Source organism: Hippoglossus hippoglossus, chromosome 4, assembly GCF_009819705.1.
Source record: "Hippoglossus hippoglossus isolate fHipHip1 chromosome 4, fHipHip1.pri, whole genome shotgun sequence".
Lineage (NCBI taxonomy): Eukaryota > Metazoa > Chordata > Actinopteri > Pleuronectiformes > Pleuronectidae > Hippoglossus > Hippoglossus hippoglossus.
In genome coordinates, this window is record NC_047154.1 from 11,878,667 (window position 1) to 11,889,592 (window position 10,926).

Sequence of the window (10,926 nt, forward strand, 5' to 3'; positions counted from 1 at the left end):
GAGGACAGTTGTCATGTTAGATTGGATTTGACTTATTACAAGAATAATAGTTATTTCAAGGTATATTAGAGGTTGTTTTTTTTACATTTACTAATGTACAACCAAGGCCTGAAAGTTGGCCTCCTACTTCTCTTTGTTTAGATTTTTTACAATTTACAAATATGACATGTACATATGTGTTTTACGCAAGTAATGTTTGAATGAAAGGATTGCATGGAAAAATCTGTGGAAATTAGTTTGAATATATTTACCCATTTCTTTTAAATAGGAGTATTTTGTTTAAACTGCCTTACTTGGTAAAATTATCTTTTGCACTATATCACTTGTGCTCTGATTATCTTTAAAGTTTTAAATAGCTACAGTTTATATAGAATATTCAAATAGATTTATAATTATGTATAATAGAGTATTATGCACACACCTGCCAACCTGTAAATGGTGAATGTATTTAATAGGCCAATTTGAAGGATGGATTTGTGTGTGCGCGCGTGTGTGTGTGTGTGTGTGTGTGTGTCGCTGCCTCTGTCTCAGATCCTGAGGGATTTATGAACAATGTCAGTTCCCTCTGAAGACCTGAGTCTCTTCACTGCCTCTTAAAGCTTAATGCTCCCTGACTGAGTGGCACAGTGAGAGCCACACTCTCTCTCTCTATATGTGCCACAGATAATGCTAAGAACAACCTCTCAATTCCAGCTCTCCTCTCCTCGCCTAATGTGCCCTCCTTCCTCTGCCACACGCACACGCGGCCATTTCCATTCAATCACGACACGAGTGCTAACACAGGCGTCTGTAATGGAAAACGCTAACGTTGTCCCTAATGGTTTCCCATCCCTGGAGAGTTTTTAAAACATATGTAAATTTATGTAAACCCAACAGAAACACATATTTACAATAGCACGGGAGTAATCACAATACGACGACATTGTTCGCTGGCCTCGTGGATGGAGGCGCCATGTGTCATTAGTCTTCTTTATCTCTTTTCTGTTTCCTGTGATGGCATCAGGGCCACAATCGCTCACAATAGGAATGAACATGATCTGCACTCATCTGTGGCACGGTGATGAAGAGGCGGAGGGGACGGTAAAAGAAAGTGAAAGAAGAGGGTGTGAGGCCTCACAGCTGCTGAGTGAATGATGGTGAAGGTGCATCAGGAAGTTAGTTCATTTCAGATTAAACAACACACTGGGATTTGAAGTACTGTTTTTTAAAAAGCTGCAAATATCAACTCAAACAAATGAACGGCGGAGGGAGCAGTGGATCATATCAGCATCTTGGCTCTGACATTAAAAAACAAATTCTGTGTTTTTACCGAGTATCATACTTGGAGTGGACAATAATTGTTTTTGAATTGTTTGTGTAAGTTTTGTTTGGCTTTATTAAGTCTGTATATATTTTGGAGTGGGCATTAATAGATAAATAATGTTTTATATACTGTTGAGAAATGAAAAATAAAGTTGTATAAAAATGCATATTTTGTATCGTGGTGTTTCCTCTGTGAGAAATCAGATATTTTATTCTCAGACATCAGATCACAGTACGTTTCAAGTTCAGACATGAACAATAAAAAACAATTCAGTGTTCATTATAAATTCAAATAGAAAAAAATGTGCATGTGGTCACGGTGCCTCTTTGCCCAGAAGTGATGTGAATTAAATGACTTCATACAATGTTGTATGAAATATGAAACAGTGCCTCAGATCAAATGTTTAGCTCATTTCACCAAATCAGATACTTGATTTCACAAAAGGTAGGAAAAAAATCTATCTAATGTCAGTAAGATTGTTGTACCAATAAAAGACAAATAGAAGCCCAATACAATTAAATTAAAACATTAAAGATTTGTCAAAGAATGAATAAAAACTTCACAGGTGAACTTAACTATTATCCTCAGTTAACCTATATTTTCAAAAACCCAAACAAGCTTGCCCAGAAATAATGTTAAGTACATCAACTTCTTTTTAAAATCTCATATTGTTCCATTGGCTATTCACTTCTTCAAAGACCATCTTCATCAAAAAATGATTTTCGTCGCTGGCTTCTTGTTTGTGTTTTCACAAACCTGAAGCCTCTGGGGTTTGCAGTTCCACCTGTGGCCTCCAGGCTTTACTTCCTGCTCTGTTTGACCAGATGCTCCACCTCCCTCATGAGACGCAGGCAGAGCTCGTCCTGCCACGGCAGGGCGACGCACTGCACCGCCACAGGCAGACCCTCGCCTCCAGACACAGCCTGAGCACAGACACACACCCAGTCAGTCAACAGTCAGTAACCACCACAGTCTGCTGCCTCCACCTGCTGACCAACTGTGGAAGTACAGTTTTAAGAGGGGGACTAACTGAAACTTTAAAAAGGGATAGTTCACCCAGAAATAAAAATGCACTCATTATCTACTCACCCCTATGTCGAGTCCAATATGAATGTCGGGGTTCCCGGACACTCGCATGACACCACACGAGCAGTATGGAGGCATGTTGTGATTTTTTTCTGTTGTTCATTTACGTCTGAAGATAGGTCAATTATTTATGCAACTGTATTGGATTTGGCTGCAACACTGTTTACCCCTGAAACTCCAAAAGTGTTTTGTGGACTCAAACACTTCACCCACCCGTCCATCGGCATAATGGGGAGTAGATAATGAGTGAATTTTAATTTCTGGGTGAACTATCCCTTTAAGTTTGGGAATGAGCACAGAAACACAAACTAAATGAAGGTGAGCCAGTACAAACAGAGCCTGTGAAGTGACTCTCAATATTTCTTGCGGGAAAGTCAATCCAACAAGTACAAAGAGACACAGATCAACAACGACAGTGATGAAAAACCACCACAAAAAGTGTCAAACAAAACGAAAGTAGAAATGCAAAGTGGCTACATCATCATCTCATCATTACTACTGCAAGTCATTTATTGGCGGTTCTCGCAGTAGAATACTTGAAGGTGTATCTTTGGCATTTATTTATTTCACTGAATAAACTTTTAATATAATTTGAGTCCTAACAGAATAGGACCAGTGTCTTACGTCATTTGGCAGTCGTCTCACTCTGGCAGGTGTTTCTTACCTCTTTGAAGAGCTTGTCCCAGCGGTCCTGATAAAAGCCCTTATAATGCTTGAGCTCCACCTCATCCTCTGCAGTCACCGTGGTAACGGGAACTACGCCGGCCGGAAAGGTCAGGAGATTGTAAAGCATCGTGTACGTGAGAACAGCTGGAAGGAAAGACAACAGAAAGAAGTTAGTCACTGGGATCCACTGGGTTTTATAACAGTGTTATTATCACTGTTCTGTATGGACATTGTCAGTAAGGTGATGATTTTGATGCTGTTGTCAAGTGTTTTATCACTTTTTTTTTTTTCTTTTGGCAAATAATTACGTTACATCCATGTTTGCATCTTGATGTAATTATCAGTAGGTAATTGCAACATCCTAACCTCCGCCAGTGAGGGAGGTCATGTTTCTGTTTTGTTTGTCTGTTAGTTAGTTTGCAGGATTCTACAAAAACTACTGGAAGGATCAACATGACACCTGGTGGAAGGACGCGGTATGTGTCAGTAAAGAAACTGTTGCATCTTGGTGCGTATCCGAAGCAGGGGACACATTCAGGACTTTTTCACTGTGACAGAGCGTGTTTTTTGAAATTTTTGTGAATTTCTCAAGACATAATGCAGGGATCTTAGAAATTGGGTCCAGACAATAAATATTCTTATTAGGCATGTGATGTGTATTTTACATGCATCTAATAAGAGATATTTGCAGAACATTTCTCTGTACATATTCTAAGTATCTGATCTCAATTTGGTGAGAAAGTTGATCAGCAGGTATGAGCTCTCCGATTGTTGTCATCTTATCAATTTTCCCGGGAGCAAACTCACGGGAAGACAGGCAGCAGCTTTGAATCATTTATACGGTGTCATGGTATTTTTGATGACACTTTTTTGAAATAAGTGGTAAATAGAAAGATTATGACAGTATTACCAAAACATTTAAGTGATGTGTTCCTTGTATTGTACAGCTATCCACGATTTATAGAATTGATCAGCAGAGACAGAGTCTCTCACACTACACTCATGCAGATATTTGACATTAGTTAAGTCTACCGTACTGGTAACTTGGCCGCAGTATAAGAAGTTGAAAGCAGGTCCAAACATCGGGCACAGCAGCACATCTATGTTGCATCTTCTCCAATCTTCTATTGTTTCATGAATGTAGTCCTAAGGAAAACAGGTGAGAATTACATTTCCCCTTGTATGCATTCAGAACATAGACTAACAAATGCCTGAGGACTAACAGTACCTCGACAGCAGCGTGTTGCTTCCACAGCTCTGGAACAGAACTGGAAACGAGACGGAGAGAAAGGGTCAGTACGTTCCGACATTCTTCCCATTACATCAGTGTGTGGTTACACAATCAGTGATTACACAGCAAACCCGAAAGCACAAAACGTCAAGGCAACTCTCTCACCTGACTCCACTGATACCACCGAAGATGCCAGAAGCACGAGGAGCCTACAAAACATGACATGAAACAATAAACAAGAAAGATTTTGTGAAACAGTCAATAATCACAGTCATTTTCAAACTAAGTGTTCCAAAGGACGATTTATAATGAGAATGATTTTAACTGTAATTTACTGTAAGGTCCTCATATCTGGTCAACCAAATGATAACCACATGATATCCTGAATCAACTACAGTTGATAAAGAATTGGCTGCCTGTCAGTTTGCGTATTAGTTTTTTTACTTGTCTTAAAGCACTTCATGTTCTGTCATCACACAGTGTATGAACCAGTACAGCTCCTTAGGTCCTCTGGTACGATGCTGCTCCAAGCTGCTGGAACACTCACCCCGAGGACCTGAGAGATGGCCAGTGTGGAAATCTTCAAAACACAAGCCCATCTCTTTAGTCGGGCATTTAATTAAGTAAGTTTAAGATTCTAGTAAATTATACTGGCCTGTTAACATTACTAGAATGTGTATTTATCCCCATTTTATTGAGTGTTTTCTTCTTCTTTTATTGCATCTGTTTTAAAGTTTTACTGTTATCTTAGCTAAAAGCTATTCTTTGGAATTTCACTGTCAGCTTTTTTATTTAGTTTATCTCATCTTGGGGAATCAGTCAATTTTGAAACACTTTGAGCAGCACTAACCTGCATCGATCAATCGATTGATTGAACTCACCACAGGCTTCAGGAGGAATGAGAGGGTTTTCTTCACCCACGTAGGTAGAGAGTAGGGTACAACCTGTGCTTTGAGACAGGGGTCCAGAGGACTTCCCTCCCTAAAGCAGAATCAATAAGACATCATTGGAAAATGATACAACGATCTAGTCAATGAGATTACTCTTATGTTTATCATAATAGTTATGAAGCAGCTATGTGAGGTTTAACACAGTTTCAGTGGTTTTTTTAAATATCTTGTATCTGTAATCCGCTCAGCCTCAGTTCTTTGAGACAAACTGACACTTTGTCCGGGTTCAGCCGCTCCACAGTGGCAACAAGGCTCCTTCACAAATTCTCCATCTGAACAAGGTTTCAGCTTCTTAGCCTTTAGCCGTCTCACCACAAAACTTCCCTGTGTAACGTCCCTGGTTGCAACTTTAAGTGTCTGTGTAAATATTAATCATGTTTAATTTTGAGCTGTTGGTTGATGAAAACATGAAATTTGAAGACATCACCTCGAGGTCTGGGATCTTATGAAAAGGATTTTTACACATTTGAAGACTGAACACTGCAGCTGTGCACATTCATTAAAATAATCATCTTATTAATACTGACTACACTGTTCTTGAAGGACATTTCAACCCACAGTTTTTGTAGCATGGTGGTAGCTCCATCTGCGAGGACACCCTTAATCAACATCTGTTCTGCAACATGTTGGATCTTCAGGGGACTGTAAGGCACCAGCTACAAACACAAAGTACAGGAGCAGTGGCTGCATTAAAAACTTTAACTTCATGTGCCACATTTAGGCCAAACGGTGTGTGTCAGGGTGTGGTTTGGTCTCACAGTGTGGCCAGCTTGCTCCAACAGTGCCTTGACTTCTCTGATGGCTCGGGCCGTGCTTGGGGACGGCTGCATGTAGCCGTCGCTGTCAAAGTAACCGATCCTCAGAGGTTTGGTGCTCTGGTACATCTGGGAAATAATACATTTTCATTTTGTGAAACCTTACAAGTGTAAACACAGAATGGTTTAACTGTATTGACAACGAGCTGAGATTATGTGTTTGAATTAGCATTGCCTGCTAAAATTCATTTAAAATCATGATGACAGAAAAGACCGACATGGATAATTATCTGCCTTCATGTTTCCATTACACTGGTGGATGAACCGAACTCATTATCATCACAGCAGAGCACATCACTCCGGATACTCCCTTGTGCAAAGAACAGGATGAAAACCACTCATGGGAGATTTCATCACCATAAGTTACAGTTAGCAGCATGTTTCTCTTCTTGACTCTGTATGAGAGGAGTACAAATTTAAGTTGTAGAATTGTTGTAATTCTGATATGTGACGTGAAATCTTACCAACTTTCAAACCTCTTTGAAACACTCTTTATCAAAAAGTGTTTCAGAAACAAATTACCAACCCAAATATTTTTTAATGAGGTTTACTTGGAGTATTAACTATTATGCATGTAGGATTTAGTGGCATCGAGCTGTGGAGTTGCATTTTTCAACCAACTGACACTGCTCTTCCAAGCATGTAGAAGAACCTACGCAGGTATTTACGTAACATAAAGGGCCCTCTCTGGAGCAGTCTGTCTATTCGCGGGGCCCTTTTCAAGGCCATTGGTTATGGACCCTGAAGCATCACTAAAACTCTCTTTTTTTCTTACCCGATTCAAGGGTATAAGGACCGAGGGCACATGTTCTCCACAGATTGTTAACCCCTTTGAGGCAAATGTGCGATTCATGATGCATTAAAATACAATTAGACTTCATTGGACATACCTCCACATTAAAGGGTATGGGTGGAACAGTAGGGTCCAGGGAAAACATGTGGTCACTCAGCAGAGCCTGCATACACAGAGCCAGACTGTCCACATCCCTCGCCATAGGTCCAGGAGAGGACGGCACTAAGTTTATAAGAATATTACAGTTGTCAAATGTAGCAGACGACACGAGTACGGTAGTACCACCAGGTAATAATGATGCAACTCTTTAACGTCTGCATGAGCTTTATATGATGTGTCGTGTATTTCCTCTTACCTGACTTTTGCCCTCTGTAAATGGGCTTCACACCTTGTGAACTGACAATAAAGATGACAAATAAAGATGAAAGTCTGGTGGAAAGAGTCGTGACTGCGGAGTGAGTCTCCGTAAAACTGTCTCACGTACTCACCTTAGCCGACGTGCTGTTGGCTTGAGGCCACAGATCCCACAGAAAGCGGCAGGAATGCGGATGCTGCCCCCTATGTCACTGCCCAAACCGAGCACAGAGCCGCCTCCCCCGATGAGAGCGCCCTCCCCACCAGACGAACCTCCAGAGGTCTTCTGGAGGTTATGAGGGTTTACAGTCTGCCCATAAATAGGGTTACTGCAGTCATAGCTGGAAGTTAGGCAATAAAAACACAGATAAACAAATGAGTATCACAGCCTTTATGTCGTCAAAACTCATAGTACGCTTTTGTTTTGAAAGTACACAACCGCACAAGTGTGTGTGTGTGTGTGTGGAACACATAACAACTGGGTTGAGGAATGATTTACTTAAGTAGGGCTTGGGGCAAGTTGGTTTTCACAAAGGGAATAGCTCCTTGTCTCTTCAGAACTTCAACAAGCACGCCGTCCTCTTGGAGGGGCTGGTCCAGATTAATGACCACACCACAAGAACAGTCATGATTCTTGTGTTCACACGTGAAGACAAGACAAAGAGAGCAGTGTTAGATAACAGCAGATCCACCTGAGCTTTGTAAAGCACATTGCTGTTGATTCACTGTGACAATACATTATCACAAATAACCTTATAAGCAAAGTTTTCCTTGATGCTAACTGGAACTCCATACAAGAGACCCTTCTTGTTGGAGTCCAGAGTCTTCAGCTGATCGAAACTCTCCAGCAAAATCCCTGTGCAGCAGTTGAGCTTTTTGTTTACATCCAGAGTCTGTAGGAAAACAGAGGAAAAAAACAAATTGAAGTAGCAGACTTAAAAAGGAGTTGGTGTGTAAACTGGAGAAGGTTATGTGCTCAACCAACCGCACTTCAGAGTCAGCTGTCAATCATGGCCACCCCGTTTTTATATAATCAAACAAATAAACAAACTTACTAGAAAAATGGACACATTAAACAGCTCAACAAGTGTGTTAACGACCTTGTGTCGACTTTTCATGTCCTGAAAACCTCTCACCAAATGCCTGAGGGAGTTTTGCATATTCAGATGTCATAGGAGACTTTTATTCTTGCAGAGTAGGTGCCATCCAAGTGTCCGCAAGCCCCGACATTCAAATTCCACTCAAAAGGGCGTCATTTACACCAAGTTTTTGGCCTAAATGCCGCTGTTAGTTGGGCGAGAGCTTGTGCTGCGTGTGCGAACGTTACTCCACGATCCAATTGTATTGGATTTGGCTGTAGCGCTGTTTACCCCTGAAACTTCAAGAGTTTTGTGGACTAAAACACTTCACCCACCCCTCCATCAGCATGGTAGTGAATAGAAGTATTTTTAGGTGAACTATCCCGTTAAGATTGGGCTTTTTCATCACTGCAAGCTTATTCCCTGCAAACTAGACACACTGGCATGTATTTTTTACTTCCTGATGCTTATTAGCAATGACTCGCAACACACAATCATTTCTTTCACTCTGACAGTAACCTGACAGCAAACAGCCAGAAGGGAACACCCTGAAAGACTTGTTCTTGTAGTGAGAACTTTTTGTGAGAACATTCTGTCAGCTCTGGCGGAGCTCAGTATTTATCAGGAGGATGACAGCTTTACCCCAAACTATTTCACTGTATGATCCCAGACTGTATGTGTGGAACAGTTGACCTTTTGGATGCGTAGAAGAACACTTCTACTCACACAACGACATCAAAAAGCCATCATGTTGAGAAACTACATTATTATTTTGAGAATGTCACATGATTTTTGAGATACTATGTTATTAAATAAATGTTTCTCATTATAATGCTCTTTTTTTTTTCTTTCAACAGAAGTGCAGAAATGGGCTTCTGTACAAACCTGATTAAAAAAGCAGCAAATAATTCAGTCTAAAGACTGTGGGTGAATAAATTGAATGACTGGACAGATAATGATTGATTAAGTCAGTGGGAAACAAAATGTAATATGTCAATGGTTGTTTTTCTGTGCTGCATGTAGGGATGTTGTGTCGGGTACTGAACCTTTTCCATGTAAGTGTAGAACACATCCTCTGGACTCAGCAAGCCTTCCTGCAATTGCTTGGTCAACTCCGAGAGGGTCAGCGTCAAGATGAGAGCCGAGTCGGTTGTTGGATGCTACAGGACACACACATATAGAGTCATTGCAGTGGGGATAGTAATAGTTCATTTTCAGTACAACCTAAAAGTTGTTGACAAATGAAAAATGCATCAACCTACTTATCACTATCCACTGATCTACTTTATGTCTATGTTAAACTGTTTTAATAGGTAAAGTAGAATGGAGACTAGGGCTGGAGGATAAAACAATCAATAACTATATAATTGATATCAATGGCAATATAACTTAGGTCCATTACATATTGATGTATATTGCTTATGCATTGTGCAAACAGTGAGGAGGTTTAACACATGATTGATCTATACCTCAAATTTATAAAACGTTTTGTTGTTTATCAAGTGTCGTTCTCTGCTTTTAAAGAAAAGTTTAAAACCACAACATTCTCTCAGGAGCAAAACCCCGTCTTGACCTAACAATGCCACATTTATCTTAATAATTATCAATATGAACATTTTGATCTTTACAAAAGGTTTGGCCATATGGCCCAGTCTGGATAAAAATACAGAAATGGAAAATGTTGAGTGAAAGACTAAATTATAAATCCCCAAGGGGATGTTATTAAATTCCTTACTTTATCTGAGCAAAAGTCAAAAATCAAGATATGTTAATATATATATATCAAAATGTATACTATTATATTATAGACATATAAGACGGAGATGTAGATGATGACATCTGGCACAGCTGGGACCAGTAGATTTAACCAAAACTTTTATTTTTTTACTTACAAACTATTCAACTATTGTTTTTCTGTCAATGTATCAATAGGTGTGACGGTTACTTTTCTTTCATCAGACACCCCCTCCCCTCCCCGCCCCTCCCCAGCAGCTCACCGACTCCTTGTACCGCAGCACAGCCTCCTCTGCCCGCTGCAGGCTCTCGGTCCTCCGCTCTCTGGCTCTCTGGATCTTAACCTTGGCCTCTCGGAAGCGGATCACTGTCCGGATCAGCAGCACCGCAGCTCCCGCACCGCAGGCGGCCCCCGCCAGCAGAGCCGCTGTCCGCTTGTCCACCTGCGCCCTGTGGACGAGCAGCTTCAGGTTCTCCATGATTCTACCGCTGCCTCAACTCTGACGGATCAGCGTGTGCAGTCTCTGGAAGCGACCAGAGACTTTATCCACCCATTGTGACGTCATCTTCGGTCGCCATCTTAATATTTTTTTTAAGAAAGACATCACCATATTTGGACAAGAGGGAGGAGCCCGGGTCGCTGACCCTTTATGTAAATTATTTTTAAGTAGATGCTTGTGGACTAAGTTTAGAATACACCAACACTACTGAACATTTACTTATCTGTTGTTCAGTCACATTTCATGTGGTAAATATAGTTATATTAAAGGTTCAGTATGTAGAATTTAGTAACATCTAGTGGTGAACTTGTATGTTGCAGCTGAATACCCCTCACCGAACCCTCTCCTTCCAAACATGAAAGAGAACCTGTGGTAGTCTTCAGTTGTTATAAAAACTCAAAAGGTGTTTAGTTTG

General features: G+C 40.6%; 1 protein-coding gene across 1 annotated transcript; it reads right to left on the bottom strand.

Moving 5' to 3' along the window:
- Positions 1–1,480: 1,480 nt before the first annotated feature.
- Positions 1,481–10,587, bottom strand: LOC117760002 (vitamin D3 hydroxylase-associated protein). Its single transcript, XM_034582650.1, has 15 exons — positions 10,275–10,587; positions 9,324–9,437; positions 7,951–8,091; positions 7,698–7,831; positions 7,333–7,539; positions 7,200–7,240; positions 6,942–7,066; positions 5,995–6,120; positions 5,795–5,892; positions 5,168–5,267; positions 4,452–4,495; positions 4,284–4,323; positions 4,093–4,201; positions 3,054–3,199; positions 1,481–2,226 (listed from the first exon to the last, which is right to left on the bottom strand). Exons 1-15 carry the CDS (start codon positions 10,488–10,490, stop codon positions 2,104–2,106), a joined length of 1,764 nt encoding a protein of 587 aa, XP_034438541.1. The 5' UTR covers positions 10,491–10,587; the 3' UTR covers positions 1,481–2,103.
- Between the last annotated feature and the right edge of the window lie 339 nt (positions 10,588–10,926).

Excerpts from the sequence above, each read along its gene's own strand:
- LOC117760002 (XM_034582650.1), bottom strand. The coding sequence starts at position 10,490 with ATGGAGAACCTGAAGCTGCTCGTCCACAGGGCGCAGGTGGACAAGCGG. Across the intron at positions 7,540-7,697 it reads TTGCCCCAAGCCCTACTTAA|CTATGACTGCAGTAACCCTA; the intron begins GTAAATCATTCC and ends CCTAACTTCCAG. Across the intron at positions 2,227-3,053 it reads GGGACAAGCTCTTCAAAGAG|GCTGTGTCTGGAGGCGAGGG; the intron begins GTAAGAAACACC and ends GTCTGTGCTCAG.